Source organism: Peromyscus leucopus, chromosome 19 (genome assembly GCF_004664715.2).
Source record: "Peromyscus leucopus breed LL Stock chromosome 19, UCI_PerLeu_2.1, whole genome shotgun sequence".
In the NCBI taxonomy this organism is placed as follows: domain Eukaryota; kingdom Metazoa; phylum Chordata; class Mammalia; order Rodentia; family Cricetidae; genus Peromyscus; species Peromyscus leucopus.
Genome location: NC_051079.1, coordinates 69,992,413 through 70,020,401, shown reverse-complemented (window position 1 = coordinate 70,020,401; position 27,989 = coordinate 69,992,413). Strand labels below are relative to the sequence as shown.

At 45.4% G+C, this 27,989-nt stretch overlaps 1 protein-coding gene and 1 pseudogene across 1 annotated transcript; one reads left to right on the top strand and one right to left on the bottom strand.

Annotated features, from left to right (window-relative positions):
* LOC114696253 overlaps positions 1 to 1,421 on the bottom strand; it is a 37,746-nt pseudogene extending 36,325 nt beyond the window's left edge.
* Positions 79 to 23,328, top strand: Galr1 (galanin receptor 1). Its single transcript, XM_028873893.2, has 3 exons — positions 79 to 2,350; positions 6,738 to 6,803; positions 15,216 to 23,328. The coding sequence occupies exons 1-3, from the start codon at positions 1,688 to 1,690 to the stop codon at positions 15,531 to 15,533; spliced, it is 1,047 nt and encodes a 348-aa protein (XP_028729726.1). The 5' UTR covers positions 79 to 1,687; the 3' UTR covers positions 15,534 to 23,328.
* Positions 23,329 to 27,989: the final 4,661 nt, after the last annotated feature.

Here is a 27,989-nt window from a genome sequence, read left to right as displayed (position 1 = left end):
AGAACAGAACAAAATAGAAACCCCAAGGCTAAACCACTCCCCCAAATCCTATGACATATGACCTTTAAAGCAGAGCAAAGAACTAGCAGGTATGCAATGCACAGCAGAAGGGCATCCCAAGCCGCATGGAAGAAGAGAGCTGGCCAGGGCGAGAAATGAGGTCGCACTTGTCCGCAGACTCCCCAAGGTAAAGCAGCTCCGGCCTCACCATTGTGCCCACTTTCCTGAAGCCCTGGACTGTGCCACTTGCCAATCTCCTGGGCACAGAGCTTCTCCAGGAACACCCTGCCTTACCCTTCTGTGCTTACTCTTCCTTGGGCCTTGGGTCCAGCGGTCATGGTCACTCACACGCTGGAGGACGCTGGCATATTTGAAAGTGATGTAGTTACTCCCTACTTACACTGAGTACATGCAAAGGCAGGTTTTTCTTTAGATGCGTGCTACCAGATAATCAGCTGTTTCTCGTTGGTGTGCCCTGGTTTCAGCAGTGGTGGACGTTCCACGCACTCACATGACTCTTTACAAACCCAGCATTGTCAAGGCTTCCGTTTGTGTCACTCAGATGAGTAATGTCTGGTGGAAATGATTGATCCCCGAGGTGAGCGCAGGACAGGCTCTTAATGAAAACTCAGGCAGGCGGTGCTTCTTTCATCCCTCCCTAGCTTGTGACTGGATGAGGGAGGGGCGCGGGGAGCCAGCGGATGTCACAGAACCTCCGGTAGCAGGGCCAGCCTTTGATTTTCGTGGGGTTTATTTCTGCTCTTGCTGGGAGCGGGAAAGACCAAAGGTACCAATTGGCAGAAAGGCTGCGCAGCCTGTCGCCTCAGCCAGTTGCGCACAGGAGCGCGCACTCCGCTTGGCTCTCGGTGCCAACAGTCGCCCTGCGGGACCAGGAGGACTGCACTGAGAACAGCGCTCCAGTTCCAGCAAGGAGGTGGGCTGCCACCCATCCGGTTGAGGGCGCCCAGGCTCGGAGAACAAGCTGTGATTTTTCAGCCAGACCCGAGAGGCACAGAGGGGACGCAGTTGAGTCCTCACTGTCCCTCCCGTGCTGCAGAAACTCTGCCGGCCAGCGGGAACCCCGAGGGAGGTTCGCCCTGCAGAGGACCTGGGAGAAGGCAGTCTCAGCTCCAGCGCGGCAGGGAGGTGTGGGAAGCTCTGCGACTCTCTCCGCTCTCCAAGGTGTGTACCAAAGGGCTTTGGGAGCTCGGCTGGAAGAGACTCAGAGCAACAGGTGCGACCCCAAAGCGCTGCTGGAGCGAGGGGACACGGCCGGCAAGGGATTAGAACCAGCAAGGCGCAGAAGATTCTCCACCTGCGGGTCGCCTGGACGAGTCCCACCCGCCCAGCTCGCGGACTGCTAGCAACCCGAGTCGCCCAGACTGGTACCTCCGGTGTTCTGGAGCCTGCCGCCCACGCATGGGAAGGCTCAACTCCGTACTTGCAGCACCGCCCCCTCTTTAGCCAGGCCGGGCACAGAGGACATTTCTACCACGCACGCCCTGGGGCGCTGCCCCCTGCTCTCTTGTCGGGTGCCAGAGATTTCTAGCTGGAGACATCCACTCTCGCTGCTCTGTGCTGGATCACTCAGTGATCCTCGGCTACCCCTCCAGCCAGCTTTCTTTGCCTGGCGCTCCTTCCCAGCACGATCCGTTGCGTAGACACCCAAGGGGTGTCCCAGTAAGTGATGGAGCTGGCTGCATTGAACCTCAGCGAGGGGAACGGGAGCGATCCAGAGCCTCCCACCGCGGAGTCCAGGCTGCTGTTAGGTATCGGCGTGGAGAACTTCATCACGCTGGTGGTGTTTGGCCTGATTTTCGCGATGGGCGTGCTGGGCAACAGCCTGGTGATCACTGTGCTGGCGCGCAGCAAACCGGGTAAGCCGCGCAGCACCACCAACCTGTTCATCCTCAACCTGAGCATCGCAGACCTGGCCTACCTGCTCTTTTGCATCCCCTTCCAGGCCACCGTGTACGCACTGCCCACCTGGGTGCTGGGCGCCTTCATCTGCAAGTTTATACACTACTTCTTCACTGTGTCCATGCTCGTGAGCATCTTCACCTTGGCCGCGATGTCTGTGGACCGCTACGTGGCCATTGTGCACTCGCGGCGCTCCTCCTCCCTCAGGGTGTCCCGCAATGCGCTGCTGGGCGTGGGCTTCATCTGGGCGCTGTCCATTGCCATGGCCTCGCCAGTGGCCTACCACCAGCGCCTCTTCCATCGGGAAAACAACCAGACCTTCTGCTGGGAGCACTGGCCCAACCAGCTCCACAAGAAGGCTTACGTGGTGTGCACTTTCATCTTTGGCTACCTGCTGCCCTTACTGCTCATCTGCTTTTGCTATGCTAAGGTGAGTGTGGAGCGCCCTCGGGCTCTGAGGCAGCTCTTCCTGTCCCCCGACTGAGCCTTGCATCCTGCTCCTCTGTTCTCATTTCCTCTCTACTCCACTTTGTCTCAGCTTGCTCCAACATCATTTGTGGCTCAAGAAAGTTAACTCAAGAGTTTGAGAGGTGCTGGGCAGAGTTTGCAGTTCCTGTCTAGGAGTTGGGTAGAGGGACTTCCCTTCAAGGGCGCTGCAGCTCTGTCTCCCATCGATCGCCTCGCAGGCAGCAGTGTGTCCCAGATCTGCTGCCCAAAAGGTTTGAGCCGCCTCAGTTTCAGCAGCTTTTAAACAAGATCCGTGGACTCCAAGAAACTGATACAACGGGACAAAGCGGGCTGCAGAGAGCCTGCAGGGGTCTAGTTGCCCCTCTTAGCTCTTTGCTAAGACCTGCTGGTGTGGCCCCTGGAGCAGAGCTCTTCCCACGTTGGCGTCTGCACCTCAGCAGGTTTTCGGAGTCCAGGCTCTGTAAGCCTCTGCTCAGGCCAGGGCTTTGGATTTTAGTTTAGAGTTCTAAAATCCAAGTGGGATGCCCTACTTCTCCAGAGACTTGACTGAAGTCCCCAGGGAACCATGGGTGGAAGGACAGGTGTTTCTTCCAGCTAGGTTGTGTGAACAGTGTTAGGGAGCTCACCCTGGAGAGGGATAGCAAGAGCACACAGCTATATAAAGGTACTGTCCAGGAACAAGCTGACTCCTGGTTTCTGAGGAGCTGCGTACTCATCCTGTCTTCATGTATTCTGAAGGACCCGTGGCTCACAAATTAAAGAATTACAGAGCCTTGGGCATTTATGTTAAGCAAAAGCCTTAAACCTCTTAGGCACTACTCAATTTCTAGTAATCTAGAGCGAGCTTATTTTTAGTGGCTACTTGATGTGACTCTAGGGGTTACCTCAGTGTCATATTTCCTTTCAGGGTACTATCAGAACCAGGAGGGGGAAAAAAATCCCCTGCAGGGGAAATTCTAAAGTTTCCATGCAACTTATCCTTCCCCGACTCCCGATCTTTTGGGCTGTGACAGTAGGACCATACATAACCTCCTGTCTAGAAAAGCAATGGTTTCTTACATTCCACCCATAAGGCACATCTCCCCCAGAAAACTCCATCTTCCCCAAGTCTAGATGACCAGTGTGTCTTTTGAATGGCTGTATTTCCTGAATGAGTGCTCTGGTTTCAAAGCTGCAAGAGCAAGCAGCCCAGCTGTTTGGAGGTAGCTGGTTCATTCATTCATTCCATCTTTTCAAATGCAAAGCAAAGTCTGCTCTACACAGGGAGTTGTGGGGTATGGGGCACACACCCATGAGCTTGTTCTGTGATCCTCTGGGTGGGAACTGCCATCTCTAGTTTATCAATAAGAAAGAGACTTTCAGAGGGATGCAGCCACAGATCAGATGGTCAGACTGGCAAAGGATTGAGGAAGGGTTTCCTTTCCGCAGGTGACAATTAATTGGTTCCTGGAGGACAAGGGGCTGGGAACTAGAGCTATATTTAAAATATTGGTCTCTTAAATTCTAATTGCCACTTTGAAAAAGAGACATACGCTTTCTTCATTTCACCCCAAAGACCCTAGGGGGGAAAATCATTTCAGTCTTTGTGGAAATGAAAAAGTAAACTTTTAGGACTAAGCAGGCTTAGTCAACAGAGTCTACGAAAGTTCCACAGAAGACAAAGTTTAAGAATTAATGATGGCCGGGCGGTGGTGGCGCACACCTTTAATCCCAGCACTCGGGAGGCAGAGCCAGGCGGATCTCTGTGAGTTCGAGGCCAGCCTGGTCTCCAAAGCGAGTTCCAGGAAAGGCGCAAAGCTACACAGAGAAACCCTGTCTTGAAAAAAAAAAAAAAAAAAAAAAAAAAGAATTAATGAATAGATGATCATTTGAATATTTTTCATCAAGAAAAAGTTGGCTTCTCAGCAGTATTCTAGCCGGAAACACCTTCTGAGTCAGTGTTAATACCTGCAAATTTATCCCAGGCCCTAGGAAGCTGGAGATAAGTTATCTGGACTGTTTTCTGGCAGGCATTAAGTAGGTGTGATTAGTTAGTGACTCTGAAACTTCAGTGGTAGGTTCAGAACTGACTGTGTATGTCTAAGAACTGGGCTGATGGTCAGTGTGAGCAACCACAGATGGCCAAAATAGCACTTGAGATTACCATGTCTTTTAGATTTTTTTCTTTTTAAAATCAATGAATGAACTGCATGCCAGAGGTGATCTTTTCATCCATGTTTAGCAAGACAGTTTTTTGCACCTGAAAGACCCTGGAGAGCACAGTGAGTTGGAGCAGCCCTGTGCTCCTGCAGATGCTTCCTCTCTGCACTGTAGGGCTCTTGCCCACCACTCTCTTCCTTCAGCATGCATTCTGCTTAGAGCCCTCCTAGGTCTAAAGTGAGGACACATCGCTGTTATGTTCACTGTCTCAAGAGATGATAGCATAACTGACCCAATGGCTATATTCTCTTCCTTAATGTCAGGACTTTAAAGTCTGTCACAGTATGCTACTGTGTGTTCATAGCCTGAGCTGTAGAAAGGAAACAGAGCTAAGGAAAACACATCCAAACTCATCTCTGTGGACTAGGACCCAGCTTAGCTGGTCTGATTGTGTGAACTTGAGTAACATCAAGAAGCAGTCCACCGACGCTGCTGTAGTGAATTTGTTTTTGCATCTCCTGTATCCTTTTCCCTCTCTGGTCTTTAGACAACTTCCTTTAGGAGTTCAGCATCACTGGTGATTTATGACTATCTTGCAGGTTTTCTACTTTGCATATCTGTCAGAGAGATAAGCTAGCTTTAATAAGTTTGCAGATATTAACTCTATGCAAAAGATGCTTCCAGTTAGAAGAGCTGCTTAGAAGCCATGCTGTTCTCTTGCCACTGTTCTGTCTGGAGAAATGACATGAATGTTGCTGTTATATGTGGGAATTTATAAACACGCCAGCCATCGTCGGCTAGCCCGTCAGTCATCCGCAGGCTCCTGGCTCGGGCCCTCGCCTTCCTCTTACAAATTTTCCTCATTGCTGCTGTTGAAAACTTCTCAGTTCCTGCCTTCCACGTACTTTCTGTAGGCAGAACAGAGCTACTTCTCTGTGTATCGGCGAGCTATCCACTTGCTCCCACAACAGCAAAGACTTGTGTGGCCGAGAGACACTGAAGTGTTTTCAGCAGTGAGAAACATCTCAGTAGGGCAGGACATCTGAGGACAGATTTGCACCCGAAGACGGCTGCTAGGTTGGCTGCTCTGGCTGTGAGGGCAGGGAGGGCCGGTAAATGAATCCTGAGGTTTCTCAATTAGGACGTGACTGATGGTGCTGCCTCCAGCAGAGTGGAGCAGGCTTTGGCAGTGAGGCCAATTCAATTCAATTATTTCCATTCTGTGGTGTTGGAGGGAAGCATCCAAGTGGCTGGAACATGCCTCCCTGTCCTGAGAGCCTCTTCAGAAACCCACAGACCACTTCAAACCCTTTGCCATTTATTCAATTTATTCCATCAGATTAGAAAACAAACCTGGGACCAGCTCTGCAGGGTAGCCAGCGGTGGAGCAAGTTCAGATTGTGAATTCCGGTGTGTAACAGCAACAACCACATTCACATCCTTTCTCCCAAATAGGACAGTGGCAAGAGCACAGAATGGCTTCTCAATTTATTAAAGTTAGCTCATCTCCCTGACAGGTATGGTAAGGGTAAAACCTGCAATCACCAGTGATGCCAAATTCCTAAAAGGGAGTGTCTGAGGACCACACAGTGTTTGAACTATATGAAAAAGGATGAGCTTTGCTGGCTTGCGCTTTGCTCTAGGAGACTTGTAATGGGTGGGGTTCGTAGCAAGCCCCAGAAACTGGTGCAGATCTGGGGAGCCACACGGAGTAACTGTCAGGCTGTGGTCTCTTCCTTGCTCACTTGGTTTTCTCCACTGCATCATGAACTCCCACAGCCCGAGACTCTAGTTTTCAATGTGTCTCTGAGCTCTCCTTGTGCCCCATTTAGAGTAGGGCCTGGTGCCTGTAGGCATGTAGATTCTTGGGCAGAAAGAACTAAGGCAGGCAGAGCAGTGGACTGCAGGAGAAAGCCCCACCCCCATCCCAGGTGAGGCTCTTTCTCCAAGAAACTCTGAGCATGCTAGCATTCTCTGTGGCTCTATCCATGTCTGGGTATGGTCCGTCATCCAGGGATACCTCTGAACATATTCAGCGGCTTCATTCAGGGCTTTTTTTTTTTTTTTTTAAATCTAAGATGCCCTTCTATTTTTATTGGTTTATAAACAGCAGTATTACCATACCAGAATGTTCAGTGGTTGCCACAGGAAAAGAGATGAGGTGTAAGTAAGCATGAGGTGAATTTTTTCTATCTGTCTGCCTTTTGCAGGTCCTTAATCATCTGCATAAGAAGTTGAAGAACATGTCAAAAAAGTCAGAAGCATCTAAGAAAAAGGTAAGATTCACAAACAGATGCCTTGTCTGTCGATTTTTGAGAGCTTAGCTTGTTTTTGCTTTAAATTATCTTCACATCCACTCACAGGTTGAAAACCAGTTGTCCGAGATGGACACTTTTGTGAACTGTGACTGTTAAGGGGGTGGGGTGGAGAAGAAGTCAGGCCAGGGAGAGGTGTGGCAGGCAATCACCATTCAGCTGTGTTGGACAAAGTGCGGAGGCCAGGAAAGACAGACTTCCAGAGGTCGGACCTACGTCCTGGGAGAGCACAGAGGGCCTTGTGATGTAATTTGCTTGTTTAGCAAACAACATCTTACGCGTGATGCGAAGCTATCAGTTGGATTCTCGTCTGTGAAAGCGTCCGTGTGTTGTTCTCTTCAGCCCCAAGAACAGAGTCAGCAGCCTTAGCTCTTCCCTGGACTTGAGCTGACTTTGGCACAGAGGGACCAGGAAGAAAACTTGCTGGGGTCCTACCCCTCTTTAACTGTTTTCCTCGTGCAGGGACTCCCGTTTAATGCCTTCTGCTGAGTCAAGTTAAAGCTTCCAACTCTCTGGGATTCACTGCACTTTCATTCATTGAGGAAAAGCTGTTTTACATGCCAGAATTAATTCATCTTTTCCTCGGATGAAATCCATGTGATTTCTAGGTTTAGACAGTGGAATGAAATTATTAGGCAAATTTGATTAGAGGGAGGATAACCAGACATTTTAACCCACACACATTACCAATAATATCTTAAAATACCTTGCTTTTCTTTCTAAATACTTACTCTGATCAATTATATATATATAGTAAATAATCATTCAGATAATCATATTTACTCTAAAAGTTTTGACTTAAGTAAAGAAGAACCTGCTCTGACTTCCCTGTTTATCCACGTCAATGTGGAGGAGTCCCACTCCCCTAACACAGCCCCAAGAGTTTGTAGACAGTCTTGCCATGCAACTCTAGCTGTCCTGGAGCCTGTGATGTAGAACAGACTATCCTTGAACTTGCAGTGATCCTCCTGCTTCTGCCTCCCAAAGAGACGCCTTTCCTCTCAGCAGCTCAAAATAACTCGCATTTGGGATACACACACACACACACACACACACACACACACACACACACACACACAGCTCCCTAAGAATAAATGGCTGCCTCAGCCTTCTGCCCCAGCCCTTCCTTCCATCCCAGCAGTCATTAGTTGGGTTTAGTTTTAAGCTTGCAGATTTTTCTTTATAACAATTGTTAAAGTATGAATTCTACAGCAAGAATCAGCCCTGAATCCTCCTCTGCTACCAATTCTGTATTTTAACGCAGCTTCCACATTCTCTTAATCTATTAGTTTTTTCTTGAAGCACCGCTTCTCACCTCTAAGAAAATGAGTCCTTAAGAACAATTAAGGACCTGGTGGAATTTTTCCTTGGGAGGCTCTTCACAGAGTGTAGGTACTGTGCAGGAACAAGCTGAGCCCTGGTTTCTGAAAGGAATTGGCTTCCTTTGGGAGCCAGCATCAAGAGAAAAGCATGGATGTCCAAAGATGTTCAGTGGGGTGAGTGTTTGGAGAGTAAGGTCCTTCAGGGAGCTGGGGCGATAGCTCATTTAATAAAATGCTTGTCATGCAAGTAGGAGAAACCGAGTTTGATCTCCAGAATTCATGTTTAAAGGAAAAGAAGAGGGCTAGAGAGATGGCTCAGGGGTTAAGAGCACTCAGCCGCTCTTCCAGAGGTCCTGAGTTCAGTTATCAGCAATCACATGGTGGCTCACAACCATTTTTCCTAGAATCTGATGGCCTCTTCTGGCATAAAGCCGTACATGCAGATAGAACACTCATATACATTAAACAAACAAACAAACAAACAAACAAACAAATATATCTAAAAGAGAAAGGAAAAGAAAAGTTGGACCTGGTGGTGTGCCCTTGTGATCTCAGAACTGGTAAGAACTGGTAACTCTACAGGCAGATCCTTAGGGCTCCCTGGCCAGCATTCCAGCCTAGTCAGTAAGCTACAGGCTGGTGAAAGACCCTGCTTAAGAAAAAAAACAAGGTGAACTGTTCCTGAGGAAAGATACCTGATGTTGTCCTCTGGCTTCCACAAGCATGTGCTCACAATTGTGACCTATGCTTGTGTGCGTGTGGGCATGCATGCACAGGTACACACACACACACACACACACACACACACACACACACACACACACAGAGAGAGAGAGAGAGAGAGAGAGACAGAGAGAGAGAGAGAGAGAGAGAGAGAGAGAGAGAGAGAGAGAGAGAGAGAGAGAGAGAGAGACTAGAGAAGAGGGGCTTATTGGGATTTAACAGTGAGGGAGATACCTTCCAAATATGCTAAATTTTTAGTATTAATTCAAAAGATTTAAGCCAGGTGGTGAAATCCTCTAATCTCAGCTACTTGGAGTGCTGAGATAGGAGGATACCAAATCTGGAGTTCAAGGCAAATCTGAGTCACTTAGCAAGACACAATTTGTCTAAAAATACAAAGTAAATTGAAAAGGACCAGGATGCAATTTCATGGTAGAGCCTATCCCTGACACGCATGAGGCCTGAGGTTTAATTCCTATGACTATAAAACAAGAACAAGTTTATTCTGATTGAGAAGATGCAACTACTTTTCTTAGAGAAACATTCGCTTATTCTCGTCCTTGTCTTTGAAGAGATGTTGATGGGAAGCTAAAAAGGTCCCAGAAAGAACAATGTGTTTAAAGGGATGATGCAAGGAATCCCTTGTAAGAGAAGATGAGGAAAACCTCACTTTTATTTCATAACGTAGAATAAATGGCCATTTTGTAAGCATGTGCACATGTAAAATGAATACCTATTTATATAAAATCTTCTTTTGCTCATTCCCACTCCATGAGGAAGAAAGTTTGAGCAATGAGAAGAGAGATGTTTCTCCTCCCTTCTCAGACTCTAACCCCTCATGGCTGCTGAACAGATGTCGGAGCTCGTCTGGCAGATTTAATTGCCTTTTTGTTTGCATAGAACAAATACACAGGACTGTGGGGTGTGTGTGTATATGAAAGAGGTAGGAAAGAGATGCCTGGTAGGGGGAGCAACAGAGAGGGCAAGAGAGAAGCAAGGTGACGAGGAGAAGGAAGACAGAGGAGCAGTAAGAGACTGAGGTAGAAAAGAGCCATCCTGGCAGAGAGCAGCGCAGCCTGTGACATTCCACCACGGACCCTTTCTGGATCTCAGCACAGGTCATCAGGACACCCATGCTCAATGCTGACTATATGAGGGACGGTGTGGGACTCTGATGGAGGCTGATGTAAGACACATCTTGATGGTCAATGGCTGTACGGCTTACCTTGTTACTGTCATCAAATATCCGAAAGGAAGTGATTCAAGGGGGGAAGGATTGTTTGGGTTGAGAGTTCAAGAGGTGGGGGAAGGTGTGGTGGCAGAAGCATGAGGTGACTGGTCACATTGTGTCATCATTCAGAAATCAGAGAGGGGCAGGAAGTGGGGCTGAGCTGGGACACCTCAATGTCTGCCCCCCAGTGACTGACTTCTTGCAGTTAGGGCCTACCTCAAGGCCCATCCTCAGCTGGGGACCAAGGCTTCAAACCTGTGAGCCTTGCTTAGAGGACATTGCACATTCAAACCACAGTCATGGATTGATGGGAAATGGGTTCCCATGGAGAATGGGTCAGCGGAGTAGAGATTTTTGTAATGTGCTCATTTTGATAACATATTTCCAGGCCTGCTCAGTGGCTTAGCAGTTTTCGGTCCATGTGCTGTACTCATTTGTTAATGTGACAAGGACAAAATATCCCACAGTGTGTAGCTTATAAACAGTAGGAATCTATTTCCTACAGTTCTGGAGGCTGGAAGACCAAGGTCAAGCTCTGGTAGATTTTTGGCCCCAGCCTTCTCTTTGCATCCACCAATGCTGGATGGAGTGGGTGGTACTCTGGGCTCTTTTATAAGGACAATGACCCCACTATGAAGGGCCTTTCCTTCATAGCCTCATCCTCTCTCAATGGGCTGACCTCTAGATACCATCATCTTGGTGATCACATTTCAACCCATGAGTCCGGGAGATGTACCCAGTCACATCATCAGACAGAGCTTTCTGTGTGAGTTCTATCACTGTTAGGAAGGGCAAGCCCAGCCCTTTGTGATGGGCACATTGGACAACTATTTACGTATGGTGGAAAATGCAGGAAGAAGATAAGATTTCTTTTCAGGAACAATTGACTTCTTCTTCTTCTTCTTTTTTTTTTTTTTTTAAATGTGTATGTATTCTGTACAGGCATTTTCCTGTATGTATACCTGTACAGCATACGTGTGCAGTGCCGTTCAAGGCTGGAAGAGGGTTTTGGCTCTCCTGGGACTGTACTGAGAGTTGTGAGCTGCCATATGGGTATTAGAATTGATCATAGGTCCTCTGGAAGAGCAGCTGGTGCTCTTAAACACGGAGCCATTTCTCCAGCCCTGCAGTAATAATTAAAAGCTTAATAACCTATTAAGGATTTTGCTTAAGCACTACTAGGCAGGAAGAGATGTTTCTGGCTTGAAGCTGGCTGGCCTGAGAGAAGAGCCTTAGGTACCACAGGGAGGATGAGCTAGGCAGCATATCGGGTAGGTGCTCGGGGGAAACCTTGTCGAAGGTCCACTGATGTCCTATGAACTTCGGGGCTCTTTCAACAGAAGCATTTTTGTCGTTATTTTCTGATTCCTGGCTTGCCCAGTGAGCTTTCTGGCTGTCGCTGACACCGCTTTCATGGGGCTTTTCATGTCCTCACCTTGTGTTCATTCCTTCGGCCCCAGCCCAGTTCTGTGAGACACATTGTGAGTGAGACTTTGAAGAAAAGGCAGGCATCTCAGACTCCTTGAAGAGATCAACTTACTACTCAAGGGAGACTAATTTTCTTTTTTAAGATGGGTCCAGTGTAAGGAAGAAAGAGAAACCATGCTAATAAAGGGCCAAATCTCAAGTGTGTATACTGCTCCTCTGTCAAAGGTAGTTAGGGTTCTGTGCTCCAAATGAGTGAATGATGTCAGTAATGTATATGCTGAGTATCACACCATCCCTGGTAAAGACAAACGGTTTTGTAAGAAACAGGGACACAGTGTTGGAAATGAAGATGAAAACCTCCTTTTTCATGCAGAGCAGTGTCTCTGTTGCAGCCTCCCTCGTGCTTCCCATGCAGGGGAGTCCATGTTACATTCTGATACTCAGAGGGATACAACAGAGGCAGCTGTCATTGCCTTGTCTATGAGCAGACACGCTTCTGCCGTGGGAGCTGCCAGTATCAAGTGAAACCTCTTTAATTGCTTTCACTTAAGGTCCATGGGACAACACCAGTTTTATTGTGGCTTTTATGCAGTTCATCAGGGATTCACAAAAGCTTTTGGGCTTTGTAAAGAGGCAGATTCCAAGGTAACTATCTGATAACTATTATCCACTGAGTCAGTCATAGTGACAGGGCCCAGAGTGCTCTTGGGTAATGATAGGCACACTGACCTACCACAGTCCAGGGGCTGGGATTAGAACACATCCATTATTGTGAATAAATCTTTAACTTTGAGCTGATGTATTCTAGATGTTGCTTTTTGAGTTATATACTTGAGGAGCTGTCATCCATCAAGAAGGTTAGTTTCTAATCAGGGCAGAGTTTCTACTGCTCAATTCTGCTCTTTCCAGCTCCACTAGCATTTCTTGAATGAACAATAAATAAGTAAATCAAAATAATGGAGAAGGAAAAGGAAGTAGAGGAGGAGGAGGAGAGAAAAGTAACACCCACTCTTGGGGAACATCTGGCTTTTCATACTACTGTGGCTGAAGTGGAGTGAACTCAAAGACTGGAACCAGGGCCCAGGGCTTGTATGAAGGACACAGACACGTGAGACAGCTAAGAACATCAGCTCAGGTGGACTTTGGTGCTTAAAGAGACACACAGGAGAGAGTGTAGCTTCTCTGAGATTCCCAGCTGGACTGTTGTGGTGCTCAGAAGCATTCTAGCTCTCACAGGAGCAGCCTTGGGTAGATGATAGTTCATATGGATATGAATCTAGTATTTGTTCCTAGTATCTGTATCATAAAGTATTAGGTACTTGCATTTAAAGCTGCCAGTTGACCACGAATAAAGAACCTGGCTCATAGGCACATTTCTGAGAAAAGCCGAGGGATTGCAAACATTTAGAGATCACGTTTGGGTAAATCACAGATGCTCAGAGAAACAGCTGCCATAAAAACTACTGCAGACTCAGGGCACACAGCCATTTGCATTTCAGATCTTGATAAGATATGAATCTTACCTGTAGGCTGCCAAGGTATAGATCTGCTCTTAGCTTTGTACTTAGCCCGTGTTTCCTAAAAGAAGCAATGACGTGCATTGTTGACAGGGTGGCACTTTTGTAGAGAGATGGCCTGATCATCTTTGATGGAGGAAGCTATCTTCTCCTGTGTTGTGGATATAATCATTTCTAGATTGTTTGACAAAATCACCAGAGAGTGGCAGTTCTCACACACTAATGGGCAAATGGATTGATAGCAAACACTTCCTTAATATATGTGAGCTAATTACGTTTGCTCTGTAGCCCAGGCTGTAAGTGGACTTAATAGGCAAGCTTTCACTTTGTAACACCTGCCTGTGAGTTTTTAATAGATGAGCTGGTTTAGTGCTCACATGATCCAGGCACAATCTGGGAATCATTTTGTCCATTGATTTTCTTCATTAACGAAGAAATCAAGTCTTGTGGGGTGGTTTTGTCATCTCCAAAGATGATCAACAGACCTACTATCTGGCCAGTATGTCTTGCAAAACCCATGACGCCTCTTGATAGTGAGTTTAGCTTTCCTCTCCTGTCCCTCATGCCTCCTAGTATTTGCTGTTCTTGACCTGAAATCCAGCTAGTCCCTTCCCTACCTTCTAGATCAGAAGTCTGGTCATTCCTACTGGTTTTTAACCCTCTTCAGTGATGAACCTTCTGTTGCTGTCTTAGCTCATTGCCAAGAATCAGTCCTGGAGGTGTTGACACCATGTACTATATTTCAGACTTAATATAAGTCTGTATTACATAGAACAATAGGATCCCCTTTTATGAGAAGCAGTAGAGGAAGTCCTGCCATGAACTACATTCCTATCAGCAGTGTCTTCTACAAAAGGTCTTCTGAGGTTTGCCCTGCTTTCTAGATGGGTGGCCAGTTGGGAGGCCTTGCCCATGCACAGTACATGGTTCCATCAGTATGTGTCCCCTTGTGTTGAGATCACAAGCCCATGACAGTTTTGTTGTAGAATATTATTTTAAGATGTGTTACTTTTGTTTATGTTGCCTTTGTTTAACTCTATGAAGCTGTGATACTGTGCCTGTCTAAAACATCTGATGATCTGATAAAGAACTGAATCGGTCAATAGCAAGGCAGGAGAAAGGATAGGAAGGGCTAGCAGGCAGAGAGAATATATAGAAGGAGAAATCTGGGGTGAGAGGGACAGGAAGAAGTAGCCAGAGAAGGAGGAGGATTCCAGGGGCCAGACACCTGGCCACACAGCCAACATGGAGTAAGAGTAAGATTTATAGATGTAAGAGAGCAGGAAAATCTCAGAGGCCAAAGGTAGACAGGATAACTTAGGGGAAGCTGGCTAGAAACAAGCCAAGCTAAGGCTGAGCATTTATAATTAAGAAAAGCCTCCATATATGATTTATTTGGGAGCTGAGTGGCGGGCCCCCCAAAAGAGCAAAAACAAACAACAGCACAGTTTTCTCCTGTTGTCTGTTCAGTAGGAATCATTAAGAAACATGGAGACCCTGCCCAGAATTTCTGAGTGTTGTTGACTTAGGAGCAACAGGAGTGTGGTCAAAGTTAAGCTAGCAAGCAATAGTTCTGACTGGTCTACAGGCTGCACTTGGAATGACTCTGTGAGACTGTTAGCTCCCCAGTCTCCATCCTGTCTTCAGTAAATACTTAATGAGGAGAAACCAACATCTTCCACTTGTTTGTGTCAGTGTTCGTCTGAGCTCCAGGCTCTTAATGAAACTTGGCATGTGCACACTGGAAGAGACTTGCTGTCCTGCTGTTTTGTTCTGTGAGTCAGGGTCTTGTATTTAGGGGACACTGGTTCAGAACTCTGGTTCAGATCCTGCTCCGGATCTCTTGGCTGCTGGAAGAATTTTGCTAGTTGGAATAACAGTCCTTAATCTTATTCCTAACCTTTCTAATCTCATACCTTATCATATCCACATGTACTGAATACACGCCTAGGAGTCAGGACCCTGTAAGGTCTTGAGATGATGAACAGAGGTGTTACATGAGGTCAAATTTAACCCTTTATTTGATCCCATTGAAGTACATAGGACTGCCATTGGGGTGTATTGTACGGTGCTGTGTTCTTCTGATGTAACTGGTGTATTCATGCAGCACCTGTCTCTTCTTCAACCCTCTACCATTACTCTTCTCTTCCAGACCGCACAGACAGTCCTGGTGGTGGTTGTGGTTTTTGGCATATCCTGGTTGCCCCATCACGTCGTCCACCTCTGGGCTGAGTTCGGAGCGTTCCCGCTGACCCAAGCTTCCTTCTTCTTCAGGATCACTGCCCACTGCCTGGCATACAGCAACTCCTCTGTGAACCCCATCATATACGCCTTTCTCTCGGAAAACTTCCGGAAGGCATACAAGCAAGTGTTCAAGTGCCACATTCGCAAGGAATCACTCCCCAGTGATACCAAAGAAAACAGGAGCCGAGTAGACACCCCGCCATCCACCAATTGCACCCACGTGTGAAGGTTCACTGGGGCCTGCTGTCCCCCAGCTCCCATGTGGGTTAGAGAGAAGAGGATACAGTGAACTATCATGAAACATGGCAGCTTGTTCTCCTGACAGCAATTCATATCATTCTAACTACATTCCACGGCTGTTAAAGTACTTTGTTTAGGAACTCCTGGGTCCACCGAAGATTATTTTCCAATTTTGCTTCATTTTATAATTGTATTTCTCAAACAAAAGAAAATTCTGTACAGTTTGTGTCTTTCAAGGAGTGAGAGTCCAATAGCATTCTACAAATATGTTCAGCTCTCCATGGAATAAGGCCAGTTCTGTAAAACAGTGAAGAAAAATCTACATTTTGAAGGCAGTTAATTTAGGGGAAAAGTTCTTTTTTTTCCCTTTATTTTTGAGAGGAGAGCCAATATTCTAGGCTGTGTTTTGAAATACACTTGTGGTGCAGAATAGTGGATTTTGTTCCATTGCACCTTCATGGACAGGCACCTCTTCTAAGTGGGGTGGAGGGGGGGTGGCTTTTCAAGTCTGTTCTTATGGGTAGCCAGAGGTCTGTCTGGGAACATGAGACCCATCAAGTTCATCTCAGGAGATCAGCAGTGCCTCTACTTTGAAACAGTCCTGTGAACTGACAAGTTTAGGGTGAATTCAGCAATGCCGTGGGACTCTGCTGAGGACCACCGATCTGGAAGAGGCACCAGACGGTGAGTCCTGACAAAGGAAACTCTGTGTTGTGAGTGAAAACAAAGAATCATTTGGGAGAATATGTACGCCTAGAGAAATGCTGTCTTGCACAGACATACTTTTTTCATTAAACTTGTCCCAACAAATATTTAATGCTCATTTTCCCCAAACATTATTCCCTGGAGTAATGTTAATTTAGAGTCAGAATCCTTACCACTTGTCTTACAAGTGTATTTTTTCATGACAATTTCATATTTATTTATACTTGCCATAGGAAAATGCTGTGAAAATATTACATTGTCATATCTCAGAAAAATAATGATTAGATTTAAGACTCTGATATATTTTAGGAGGTAGGAAACAAAAGCAAGACACTTTTTTTTAAGCCAGAAAGGACATTGTATGTGTGCCAGATCAGAGCTTCCTATGAAGCGTGTAATTTAGGTTAAAAAACAAACGTAATGTAAGCTTTTGGTTTGTTAACTTTTCCAGCTCATCTATTTATTTTCATGACTTTCTGCCTTTAAACGATGTTTACATTTGCAAAGGCCTAAGTCATTCTCTGGACGGAAAAAGGAAAACTGTTAAAATCATGGGAAATGATGACTTTTCAATGGTTGCCAGGGAAGGGTGTGCATACTGCAGTAGGTGGGTATTTTAAAGAGAATTGTAAGCCCTTTTCATGGATTTTTTTTTTTGTTGTTTGTTTGGAGTAGAAGTATTTTTTGTCTTGAGAAAGATACCTCATGTGATTTGTGGAACCCAAAGCTGCCGTTGTAGATATTGGCATACCTTCTTCATTCACACTGTCCACAGAGGGGCGTGGTCAAACCTGTGTGTGAGATTTTCTGTGCTGTGATGATTCCCTTGTTCTCTCATGGTCAGAGGCATCTTAGATGCACGTGTTTAACAATATCATGGCTAAGGCAGAGCTTGTCCAGAAGGCATGTTGGTATGAGTGTTGGTGGCATGTATTCGCACACCTGTGGCTGTGTCCTTCCCAGATAGCACATCTAAAGGTTAGAGCTACTGCAAGAAAGCGATAACTTGTACCCCGAACCTCAAATTTGCTAAATATTGGTTCAAACTGCTCCTGCAACTGGAAGATGCTTCCTGGGAACTGTCGTTCTAATAATTTTCTCTTAGCCTGGAGCTTGTGTGTATTTCTAAAATAGCTTAGGATTCTGATTGTAGCCTATTTCCTGCAAAGACTCCTACTAAATGGAGTGTTTGGGGAAATGTCCCTAAGACCTGGGCCAGATAAGTCACCCAGATGAGGACAGGGAGAGTCCATTAATGTGCCAAACTTCTATTGTGGCTCTTCCTGGTAAGTGATTATCAAGGTCAGTTTGGAGGTACCTTCTATCCCATACTGGATGCTGGTGACCTTCCCTCCATCCCACACTGGATGCTGGTGACCTCCCTTCCATACCACACAGGATACTGGTGACCCCCTTCCATCCCACACTGGATGCTGGTGACCTTCCCTCCATCCCACACTGGATGCTGGTGACCTCCCTTCCATCCTACACTGGATGCTGGTGACCCCCTTCCATACCACACTGGATGCTGGTGACCTTTCCTCCACCCCACACTGGATACTGGTGACTTTCCTTCCATCCCCCACTGGATGCTGATGACCTCCCTTCCATCCTACACTGGATGCTGGTGACCTCCCTTCCATCCCACACTGGATGCTGGTGACTTTCCTTCCATCCCCCACTGGATGCTGATGACCTCCCTTCCATCCTACACTGGATGCTGGTGACCTCCCTTCCATACCACACTGGATGCTGGTGACCTCCCTTCCATACCACACTGGATGCTGGTAACCTCCCTTCCATCCTACAATAGATGATGGCAACCTCCCTGATACAGCAAGCATATTTCCTGCAGCCAGGAGGAAGAGGAAATGTGTGGGTCTTTGAAGTCAGGTGGCTGCAAAGCTCTGCTTTTTAGGCTGTTTCACAGAAAATTGATGTTTTCTCTACAAGCTTTTCGGCTTCAGTGCTCTGAAGTAGCTGTTATTTTGTGGGACCTTTCCTGGAGAAATGGACTTGGGAATATTTAAATAGCGGGAAGGCTCTCTCTCTCTCTCTCTCTCTCTCTCTCTCTCTCTCTCTCTCTCTCTCTCTCTCTCTCTCTCTCTCTCCACACACACACACACACACACACACACACACACACACACACACACCCCAATTCCAGCTTCCCACAGAGTTCAGTCAGCAACATTCCCAAGAGGTACTGTAATAGACTTGTTCCATGCTATTCTGATCACATATGTATTCAGCAGTGGAAGAGACTAAGGCTCCTTTTTGAATATTTTAGGCAAGTTATTGTTGCTTTTGACTAAAGTGTGTTCTATTTACACATTGAGGATAGAATAGTTTCCGGTCCCCCTTTGTCCGTCTTTTGTACTTTTATCCTCTTGTCTCAACTTCCTACCTCTCCAGAAATCCTTACTTGATGGTTTTCACAGTTATCCCACCTCCCCTGGATGTGAGAGGTCAGAAGAGAAAGCTGGCTGCTAGGTTCATGAGTCATGCAGGGCCTGGAGCTGCTTATGGTTCAGCTTCAAATCGGGATGGGGTGAGGTCGTCCGTCCCCCCCCCCTGCCCCCCCTGCCCTCAGGTGCACAGAGGTTCAGCTGTGATAGTTCCTTTCTGCTGACTAAAACTCCAGGTCAGGATGCTTCAGACAGGAGAGGACCACCAGCCTAAGTACCTACTTTCTTCCATACTGGGCTACAGAGCCCTTGAGCACCATCATGGTTTTGATAAGACCTCATTGTGTAGTAAGAACAACGGGTGCGTGGCTGCATCATGCTCTTGGCTTTGAGGGTTTGTTACATACATGTGCACTTATCATGAAGTGTGGGAACTAGAGAAATTCATGAATGGGATATTTCCTGGGGAAACTCAGCTGTCCAGCGTGTACGTGCCAGTTCTCATCTGTGCTGGTTGCAAATGTTTCTCATGTTTTTAATCTGTAAGTGGCTGTGTAGGGAAGTGAGTCAGATCCTTGGCCATTAAAGAGTTGCATGCTGGGTTTCTTCTAGATGACGTGTTGATAATCTGTCTAGTTAATGCCTTGTTTCTTATATGACCATGCACAGCAGGTGGCCAATGAGCCTCATCATTGCTGATTGGCTTGCAAATGGTAATTGTACATAGCTTAAATTGACACCATATTTGAATATTTTGAATATTTTCCCTCTTAAGTGGAAAAGTTGAGGATAAAGAACTGTTTAGAAGGCTTCACATGTTGTGGATATAGGCTCCTTCTGTGTGAGGCTAGCATGTGTCAAGTCACACAGTCGTCAAGGTGTTCTGTTGTTTTCTTGTGCACACGTAGTGCCTCTGATACTGCCTGGTGGCTTTTCTTCTCAGTGTGACAGCTCAGAGGCTGGTCTGCGGGTCTGAGGTAATCCTGTCTATGCGCTGATGACAAACATTAGCAGGCCTGGACATTTACTCCTTGGTGATCTTGGTGGCTGGCTGTGTCCTGTCAATCCTCTTGCTGGCCCCATGAGCATCCTGGGCTCTTAAGTGCTCTTCTGGGTGCAGTGACCATAGTATGGCCACATGAATGAGTGAGGAGAGGGGAAGGGAATGAGCTTTCCACCTCTACATGCCCTGTAGAAATGACTCCCTCTAGATTTTCTGAACTTGCACAGCGCTGGCTGGGGCTGGCAGCCGCACCAGAGTCTATTGCTCAGGCTTATGACATCACCTTGGATCTTTCTGATGGAGAACAGACTTCTGGACATCGTAGGCTATACTATGTAGCTTCAGATTCTCAGAAATTAGAGATGTCAAAGTATTGAAAAGACTTTGAGTCTGGGCTCCACCATGCTAGGCTTCTAGCAATTTGGAGTGTGGGAGTCAGTGTGATAACCCCTGGTTGACTGAGCTTTGAGTGCTCTAGGTCTTTTTGAGGTGCTGTCTACCACAGTACTGCATTTCAAAAGCTTAGACGCCGACTATTAAGGCTGGCTTATTTATGTGGCATCCGATGTCCGTGGCTCTGCAAAGCTTTTTCTCCCTTAGCTTGTTTTGGGTATTGAAGCTGCCTCAGCCGTGTGGTGACAGATGAGGAAAGACTCTTGACTCAGGTTGTGGGTAACTCTTCCCTTTAGTAGAGTCTCAGGATGGGCCAGCCTTTCCAGGCACAGTTGACCCTGTGGTCACCTGTCCTTGTGTCCTCAGAAGGAAGAGATCTGCTAGTCAGTGTCGGTCCTGGACCTTCAGGGGGACTCAAGGAATCGGGCTCCTGGAATTGCTCAGGATCTGTGGACTACAAGTGCACAAACCCTCGCTGAACTGTTTGGGAAACCCCAGGTGGGTCCCAGGGCTTGCTTCTGGGGGTTTCTGCACTTCTGGGGAGTTCTCCAGGGAAGGACAGTGAGGATGAGATTGTCGGCCAAGCAGCTACCCCTTCCTCTTTCTATAGGTGACTTCTGGTTCAGCTGACCACAGACAGCTGTGAACTACTTCCTCGAAAAGCGAACAGTGAACACAGAGTATGCACTGCTGCTGGCCTATGTGAATTTTTCTCATCCTTCCTCACTCGCTGCCTCTCAAACGCCCCTTTTATCGCCCTCTCCTGCTCTTTCCTTAGCTTCAGCCATAGTGGCACACTTGGGGGAGATTCTGTCGGTGAGGAGGGATAGCCAGAGCTTGGTCATGCTTCCTCTCATTGTTTGCTTTGGACTTAGGATTCCTCTTGGCTCTCCCAACAATAATGACTCTTTAAACAGCTAGGTGTGAGAGGTACAGGCTTCAGCGGCACACTGTTTCCATGACGGATCAAAGGCGGCTAATCAGTTCTTTCCCACAGTCAGACCGCGCAAGAGCAGGCCAGACGTGACGGACATGACACCCCTCTGGTGGCAATCTAGGCCTCAAGAGTGCCGCACCTCTGAGAACTTACTTCTGGTGTGTTGAGTGTGTGTTGTTACTTCTGAAAGGCCCCGACTCAGTGGCGAAGGTGTGCAAGCAGAAGGAGAGCTATCTCAGCTCCGGAGCTGGCCTCCTAGATCAGTATCATTAGGGTCTCTTGGGTAAGTTCCACCACACTGTGCTCTGGAGACCCCTGAACTCCCTGCCCTTCACCGGATCCTCCTCTATGAGAACACCCTAGCTGGTGACTGAGTTTCCACAGCCATGGTCATATCCTTCCTGGCATGCCGCAAGACAAGATGAGCTGTAGGTGCCTCAGACCCAGGGGACAGCTGGCGACCTTGAGGAACCAGGTCGATCTTGTTACGCAACTTGCCACCTCGGGTGTTACTGATGAAGGAAGGATGCCAATTACAAACAGCCGAGGTTCAAGAAGGTAGAGCTGGGAGGGGCTTCACCTAACTAGACCGGAAGGAATCACCTTGAACAAAAGGTGATTGGACAGCACTGTGAAAGCCACCCAGCGCTGACTATGAGAGAGTCTGTGTGACTGAAAAAGCAAGCAGGGTTTTTTTTTAAATCTTTTTTTTTGCTCCCAAAGGATGCAATGGTTATATGGATGTAGCCAAGAAACCAGCTTCCACGAGCAAACTCAAGGGCAGGCAGCAGCATACAAGCTTCTCGGGTGTCTGTGCTCTGGGTCTCTCAGCTTCTCAGCCAGCAAGGAACCAGTTCTTTACGTGTGTGAGGGGAGTAAACAGTCCAAGTTTCAGGTATTTTTTACACAGAGCTAGCGTGGATAAAAGATTAAAGGCAACAGCTGCGGAAATGAAGCCTAATTATAACACAGACGTATTCAGAAGCTATACATGGGGGTTTGCAAGTGCTATTTTCCATGTTTTAACTTTCTGGTGACTAACTTTCTGAAGTCCTCACATCATGGGGAGACTGGGAAGCTGACAGAGAGAGCAGGCATCCAGTTCTGTGTCTGTTGCTTAACATCGCTGCATTTCTCAAGCTCTGTCTGCCTGAGCCCCAGGGCCATGAGCACTGCAGGGAGGAGCATGGCTGGGAGGACTCTCTTAGGGTCTAAACTCTTTTGGCAAGTTATTCTTGGGGATACCGAGTTAGAGATCCTCATCTGTAGTGGAAGGTTCTGGAAAAGAGTCTCAAACTTGGAATGATGTGGGAAGTTCAGAGAGCCCTGCTCTTCCTTCTCTGGGAGCAGAGGGCCTGAGGTTTAATGGAGGAGCCGAGGGACTCAGGGTGTGGGCACCCCTCCAGCCTTAGCCTGTGGGTTGATGGTAGCCAGGATGAGTGCATCTACAGCATTGGCTGCGGTGTCCATGCTGGTGATCCCAAGTCACAGGTCAAGAGCCGCCACCCGGCTTCTAGATCAGAGGGTAAAGAACCCGGGCACTGGGGTGTCTAATATAAGGCTTCCATGTGTCCAGGGTTTAGAAAACTACTCACAGTGATTGATGGGCCTGGAAGGCCCAACTTAATGGCTCTAGGGGAAAATAAAGTTGACATGGAATTTAAATCGCTTCAAATTTCTACTGTTCAACTACTGGTATTGAGGTAATCCCAGAAACACAGGTTTCCAGAGCCTTGGGGACTGTAGAGATTTTGACAGTTCTTCTCAAAAGAAGGATTTCATGGCAAGGGCATGTCAATTCCCTCCCCCTCCCCCCCCTATCCTAACACAAAAGTCTAAAACAATATTCACAATTGTTACATAAGAAGTTTTGAAGTCAGTGTTTCAACTCACTGTTAATTAAATATGTGCATGTCTTTGCTTATATTATTATCTCCAAGAGATAAACATAACATTGCCTGTGGTTCTCTGTAGTTAAAGCTTTTGGTTAAATGGGGAAAGTAAAGAAAAAAAATCTATGTATGCTATAATTTGACTTTTACTAATGATATTGCTTAAATGCTGCTATTAAACACTGGTGTGAGTTGCCTGGTGCCTGATGCTGTTGTCCTTGTTCCTTAAGGAGCTGTCAATCAAACGTATCTCATAATGACAACTCTAGCATGAATGCCATTAAACTTACAAAGCAAAACCACCAAAAATTCAGAGTCTGTGTCCCTGCACTTAAGCCAAAAAAGCCCTTCTGAGGTCTCCCCACCCTCGTGTTCTGCATGGAATCTACACTTTGTGATTTGAACTGATTTTCTTAAGTGAAAATAAAATTTGTTCTTTGAAATGTCCTGACTGGAGTGTACTCCAGTGCAACTGGATCGAAATTGTGTCATTTTTTAAAGTTTGAGAACACAATGCAAAGTTGTTGAAGTGTGTCGGTTTCATTGGAACTGAATGCTCTATGTGAGACAGACTGAGTCATGATGATGGAAAGGTGACACCTGCGTTTGGAAATATTTTCTTACTTTCCTCTTTTTCTTTATTATTTAATCTTCTTTATGTTTACTTTTGGTCTTGTTCTTTTAAAAGCTATTTTGATTACTTTTAATGCTTAATTACTCTTTGTGTGTGCTTGTGCATGGAGGTGTTCATGGAGCTCCCTAATTAGAAATAACCACAGAAATATCCAGCAGTCACCCCTGAAACCATATGCATACAAGTAGTACTAAATGGGTTGAGCAGGTTATATGCAGTAGCAATACACATTAAAGAAAAAGAGGTTATGATCTCAAGAGGGTGCAAGGGGGTTTACATGGAAGGAGTTGTAGGGAAGAAAGAGATGAGGGAAATAATGTTATTATATTTAAATTTAAAAGTTACCACACCAAAAAACAATGCTCTTTCCAACCCTCCTTCTCCTGCCTTCATTTTTTAATTAGATCATTGTTTTTCTACTTTATGAAAAATTACTTTTCATTTTAACTTTAGTTACGTACATCGATACAAACTGATAGATTGCTTACCAGTGGATTTTTTTCTTTTACATTAGATGTATTATCTCTTAGCCTTTTTTAAAAAAATTTTTTTGTATGTTGAATTCTGCTTTTTGATTGACTTATGTGTCAGGATGCTGGTCCTATGTGGATGTTTTTATTGATAATGATTGAACACATTTATGAAGTTCACTGTGATGTTTTCATGAGTGAACACATTGTAATGACTCAGTCAGGACACAAAGCACATTTACCTTTTCTGTGATAAAATATCCTGACAAAAACAACCTGTCTTAGTTACTTTTCAATATCTGTGACAAAGCACCATTACCAAGGCAACATGTAGAAGAAAGACTTTATTAGGGACTTCAGCAGATGAGTCCATGGCCATCATGGTGGAGAGCTAGGTGGCAGGCAGGCATGATGCTGGAGCAGTAGCTGAGAGCTCACATATGATCCATAAGCATGAGGCAGAGAACACCTCCTGGGAATGGTGTGAGCCACACCCTAGTGACATACCTCTAAAAGGCCTCATTTTCTAGTCATTCCTAAACAGTCCATCAACTAGGGACCAGGTATTCAACCATGTGAGCCTAGGGAGCCATTCTCATTCAAACTACCACACAACTTAAGGAAGAAAAGGTTTATTTTGGTTTACAGTTGCAGAGGGCTAGAGTCTTGTGATGGGGAAGGCATGGGCACAGGCAGGCAAGGTATCCTTGTGGAAGCAGGAAGCTGGCTGATTATTCTGCATCTTTACTTAGGAATGGGAATGAGGATGGGGCCAGGCTATCAGCCCTCAAAGCCTGGCCCCAATGACATACTTCTTCCACATAGGACCTTACCTCCTGAAGGTTCTATGACCTTCCCAAATAGTGATGCTGCGGATTAAGTGCTCCTACATATGAGCCTATAGAGGACATTTCATGTTGAAACCACATCACTAAGGTATGGTATAGCTGGATAATATGGTAGTTCTGCTTAAAATTTTTATGAGGAACTTCATATTTCATGTTCCATAAAAGTTAAATGGGTGTTTGTGATCATTGAGCCTAGCTATTTCCAAACTTTTGGAAATAAATAAGGATATTTTTTACATAAATAACCCCAGAGTTATATCGAGGACTAACTGTGCTTTTCATATGTACTGATGGATAAAAGTGAAAAATGGGACTGTTGACCAATATCTCTCATGAAAATCAATAAAACATCATGGTTTGTATCCAGCAATATTTACTTGACAATATCCAAGAGTATGCACATTTTAGGCATTTTTAAAAATCACTTAAACAAGGCAACTCTGTGAAATGACAGATATGCCAATTTGCTTAACTACTATCATTTTACTGAGTGTATGTGTATCAAGACACCACCTTTCAACCCTTAAATATATACTATAACAGAAAGATTTATGCTTCATGACTGAGTAAGGTTCATTCCAAGATACAAAACTGATAAACATTTAATGCCATTCTAGTTATCCACTGTACCATTAGTCTACTAAAACATGATATAAATGTAGGTGATATATGGGTCTATTCCAACAGCCAATCACGTTGACACACTCAGCAAATTAACAGTAAAGGAAATGCCTGGACTCGACAACATCAAACAACAACAACAACTACAACACCCCAACCTCCGACAGCTCTCATCATCGTCATTGACAACATATTGGATGTTTCCCCCTCTATCCAGGGAAAAAGGCAAGGATACAATAAAAAAGGCTTAGCCATTGCAACAAAGAAAGAAAAAACTAAGTCACAAAATAGATCAAAGGGGTAGGACTGAAATGTCTCTATTTGCAACCGACAGCATTGCCTGTGGAGAAATTCTTTGAAACTCACAAAGAAAACTCCTTAAATGGTTACATGATTTTAGCAAGATCATTGCACAATAGGTCAATGCATAGAATATACACAAACTATAGAACAAAACAAAAGCCACTACAGTGAATCAATTACCTTTGGACAGTTTGTGATTTATCAAACCACAACCTGCAGGCATTTATAAACACTGAGGTATATCCTTTATTTTAGAGTGTTATTTCAAATGTGCATGGAAACGTCAGACCTCTTCCCTCAATTAAAGACTCATTTGCAGCCTTGAAGCAGGATGATTGGCTATGAGATGCCAGAGCAGAGACCTCGTGTCTACTGTCTCCACCACAATCATTGTTTGAAGGTTACTGACCTGAAAGCTATCTTGAGCACAATGATGCTTTTAACACTTCCTGCTCCACAGGAAGTCCTTGATCCCAGATCTGTGATGTTGAAACAGGGTTGCACACTATCAAACATTTCACCGTTATGTTTATTGTCTTTAGTGAGACTTTCTCTTTAGTTATATAAGAAAACATTGTGCTACATAGAAGTTGTTATCTACTGTGAAAACAATTTAAAAAAAAATAAAATAAATGCTGTCATGTTTGGAATAAGTAGCATTAGTGGATAGTTTATGGTTACTTTAAGTGAAAAATACTTACCTAAAAATTTAATAGACTTGGAAGTTAGAACAAAAGTCATCTCTTCAGCAAGCCATTTAAATATGTGTTTTCTATGGGGACTGGAGAGATGGCTCAGTGGCTAAGATCATTTGCTGCTCTTCCAGAGGTCCTAGTTTGGTTCCTGGCACCCATGTCCTGTGGCTTACCACCACCTGTACCTCTAACTCCAGAGGATGAGAAGTACCTGCACCCACATGCACGAAGTAATATGTGCATACATACACACATACACACCAATAAAAATAAATCCCAAAAGGTGTTTTCTAAAATCATCTTCCTTTAGTACTGGAGGATAAAAAGGTCTATCCCTAGTATCATTGGAGCCCTGTACAACCAGGGCTGCAAACCCATGCTGTGGTCTCAGGTCAGAGAGGCTATCTTTAGTAAAAAATATCTGTGACTATTTTTATATGAATAGAGCTCTTCTGAGGAATACTTACTCTTTCTTGGGAACATTTTCATTTTTCAAGCTTAAATGGTCATACTTAGAGGTAAGCGTGGTTTTTATGCTATTATGTGAAATGTGACTTGAACATGTTTGACCGACGGGACTAACTTTGAGAGGAGAAAATTCTAGTAAAGCATAAAATAGAAGACTTAATATATGCATGTAAGTGGTTTGCTAACCTTTGAAATCTAACTTAACCAGGAGATGTGTCGTATTGCTTCTTAGCCAGAGGCAATTTGTGACGCATTTCTCCTAAGAAGTGAGGAGAGAATGAATGAAATTCTTGGAGTTTGTTTCTGAATGTTCCTACGTTTGTTACACGGTATAGCTGGAATATAGTACATTGATATCTGTGTATCTTAAGATAATCTCAATGATCTCAGACTAACATATAGGATTTGGGACAAAATATTTTCCTATAGTTTCTTTTCTTTTATTAGATAGTTTTCAATAGATACAACTTGGCAAAGCTGACCTTGCCTGGTGACTTATGGTGCAAAGATAGTAGCTACTGGAAGTGAATCCTTGATCCATTTAGTCAATTAGGAAACATTAAAAATTATTTGCATGCACCATGTCAAGCACTAGCAGAGCTAATGTGAATATGATACATGATTCTTGTCCCCAATGAATGCAACTATGTAGTTCCAAGGAAGCTGACTGTGATGCACTTAGCTAGGAACATCCTCAGCATATTTGACTTTTAGAAAGCTAGGGGATATTCTTTCTACATCAGCTAAAAGGATACTTGTTACTCAGTTTGTCTAAGTCATAGCTAAGGAGTGGGGGCGAAGGCCATCGTTTGGTCTCTCATTTCAAAGTATACAAATCCAATACACAAAATTGTGGCTAAGCCCAGTGAATGGGAAGGTCTCAGACATAACTTCTCAAATGTGTTCTATCACCTCTACTCACACAGCTTGGGAAAACAGAAACTGAGGCTGTGGACTCAGATGTGTTAATGTAGACTGGCTGGGGCTAGGCCTGTTTGCAGGAGGGGCCCAGGTCTCGGAGGCTTCTGAGGATTCTGGAAGGTTTTCGGTATGTACCCATCAAGA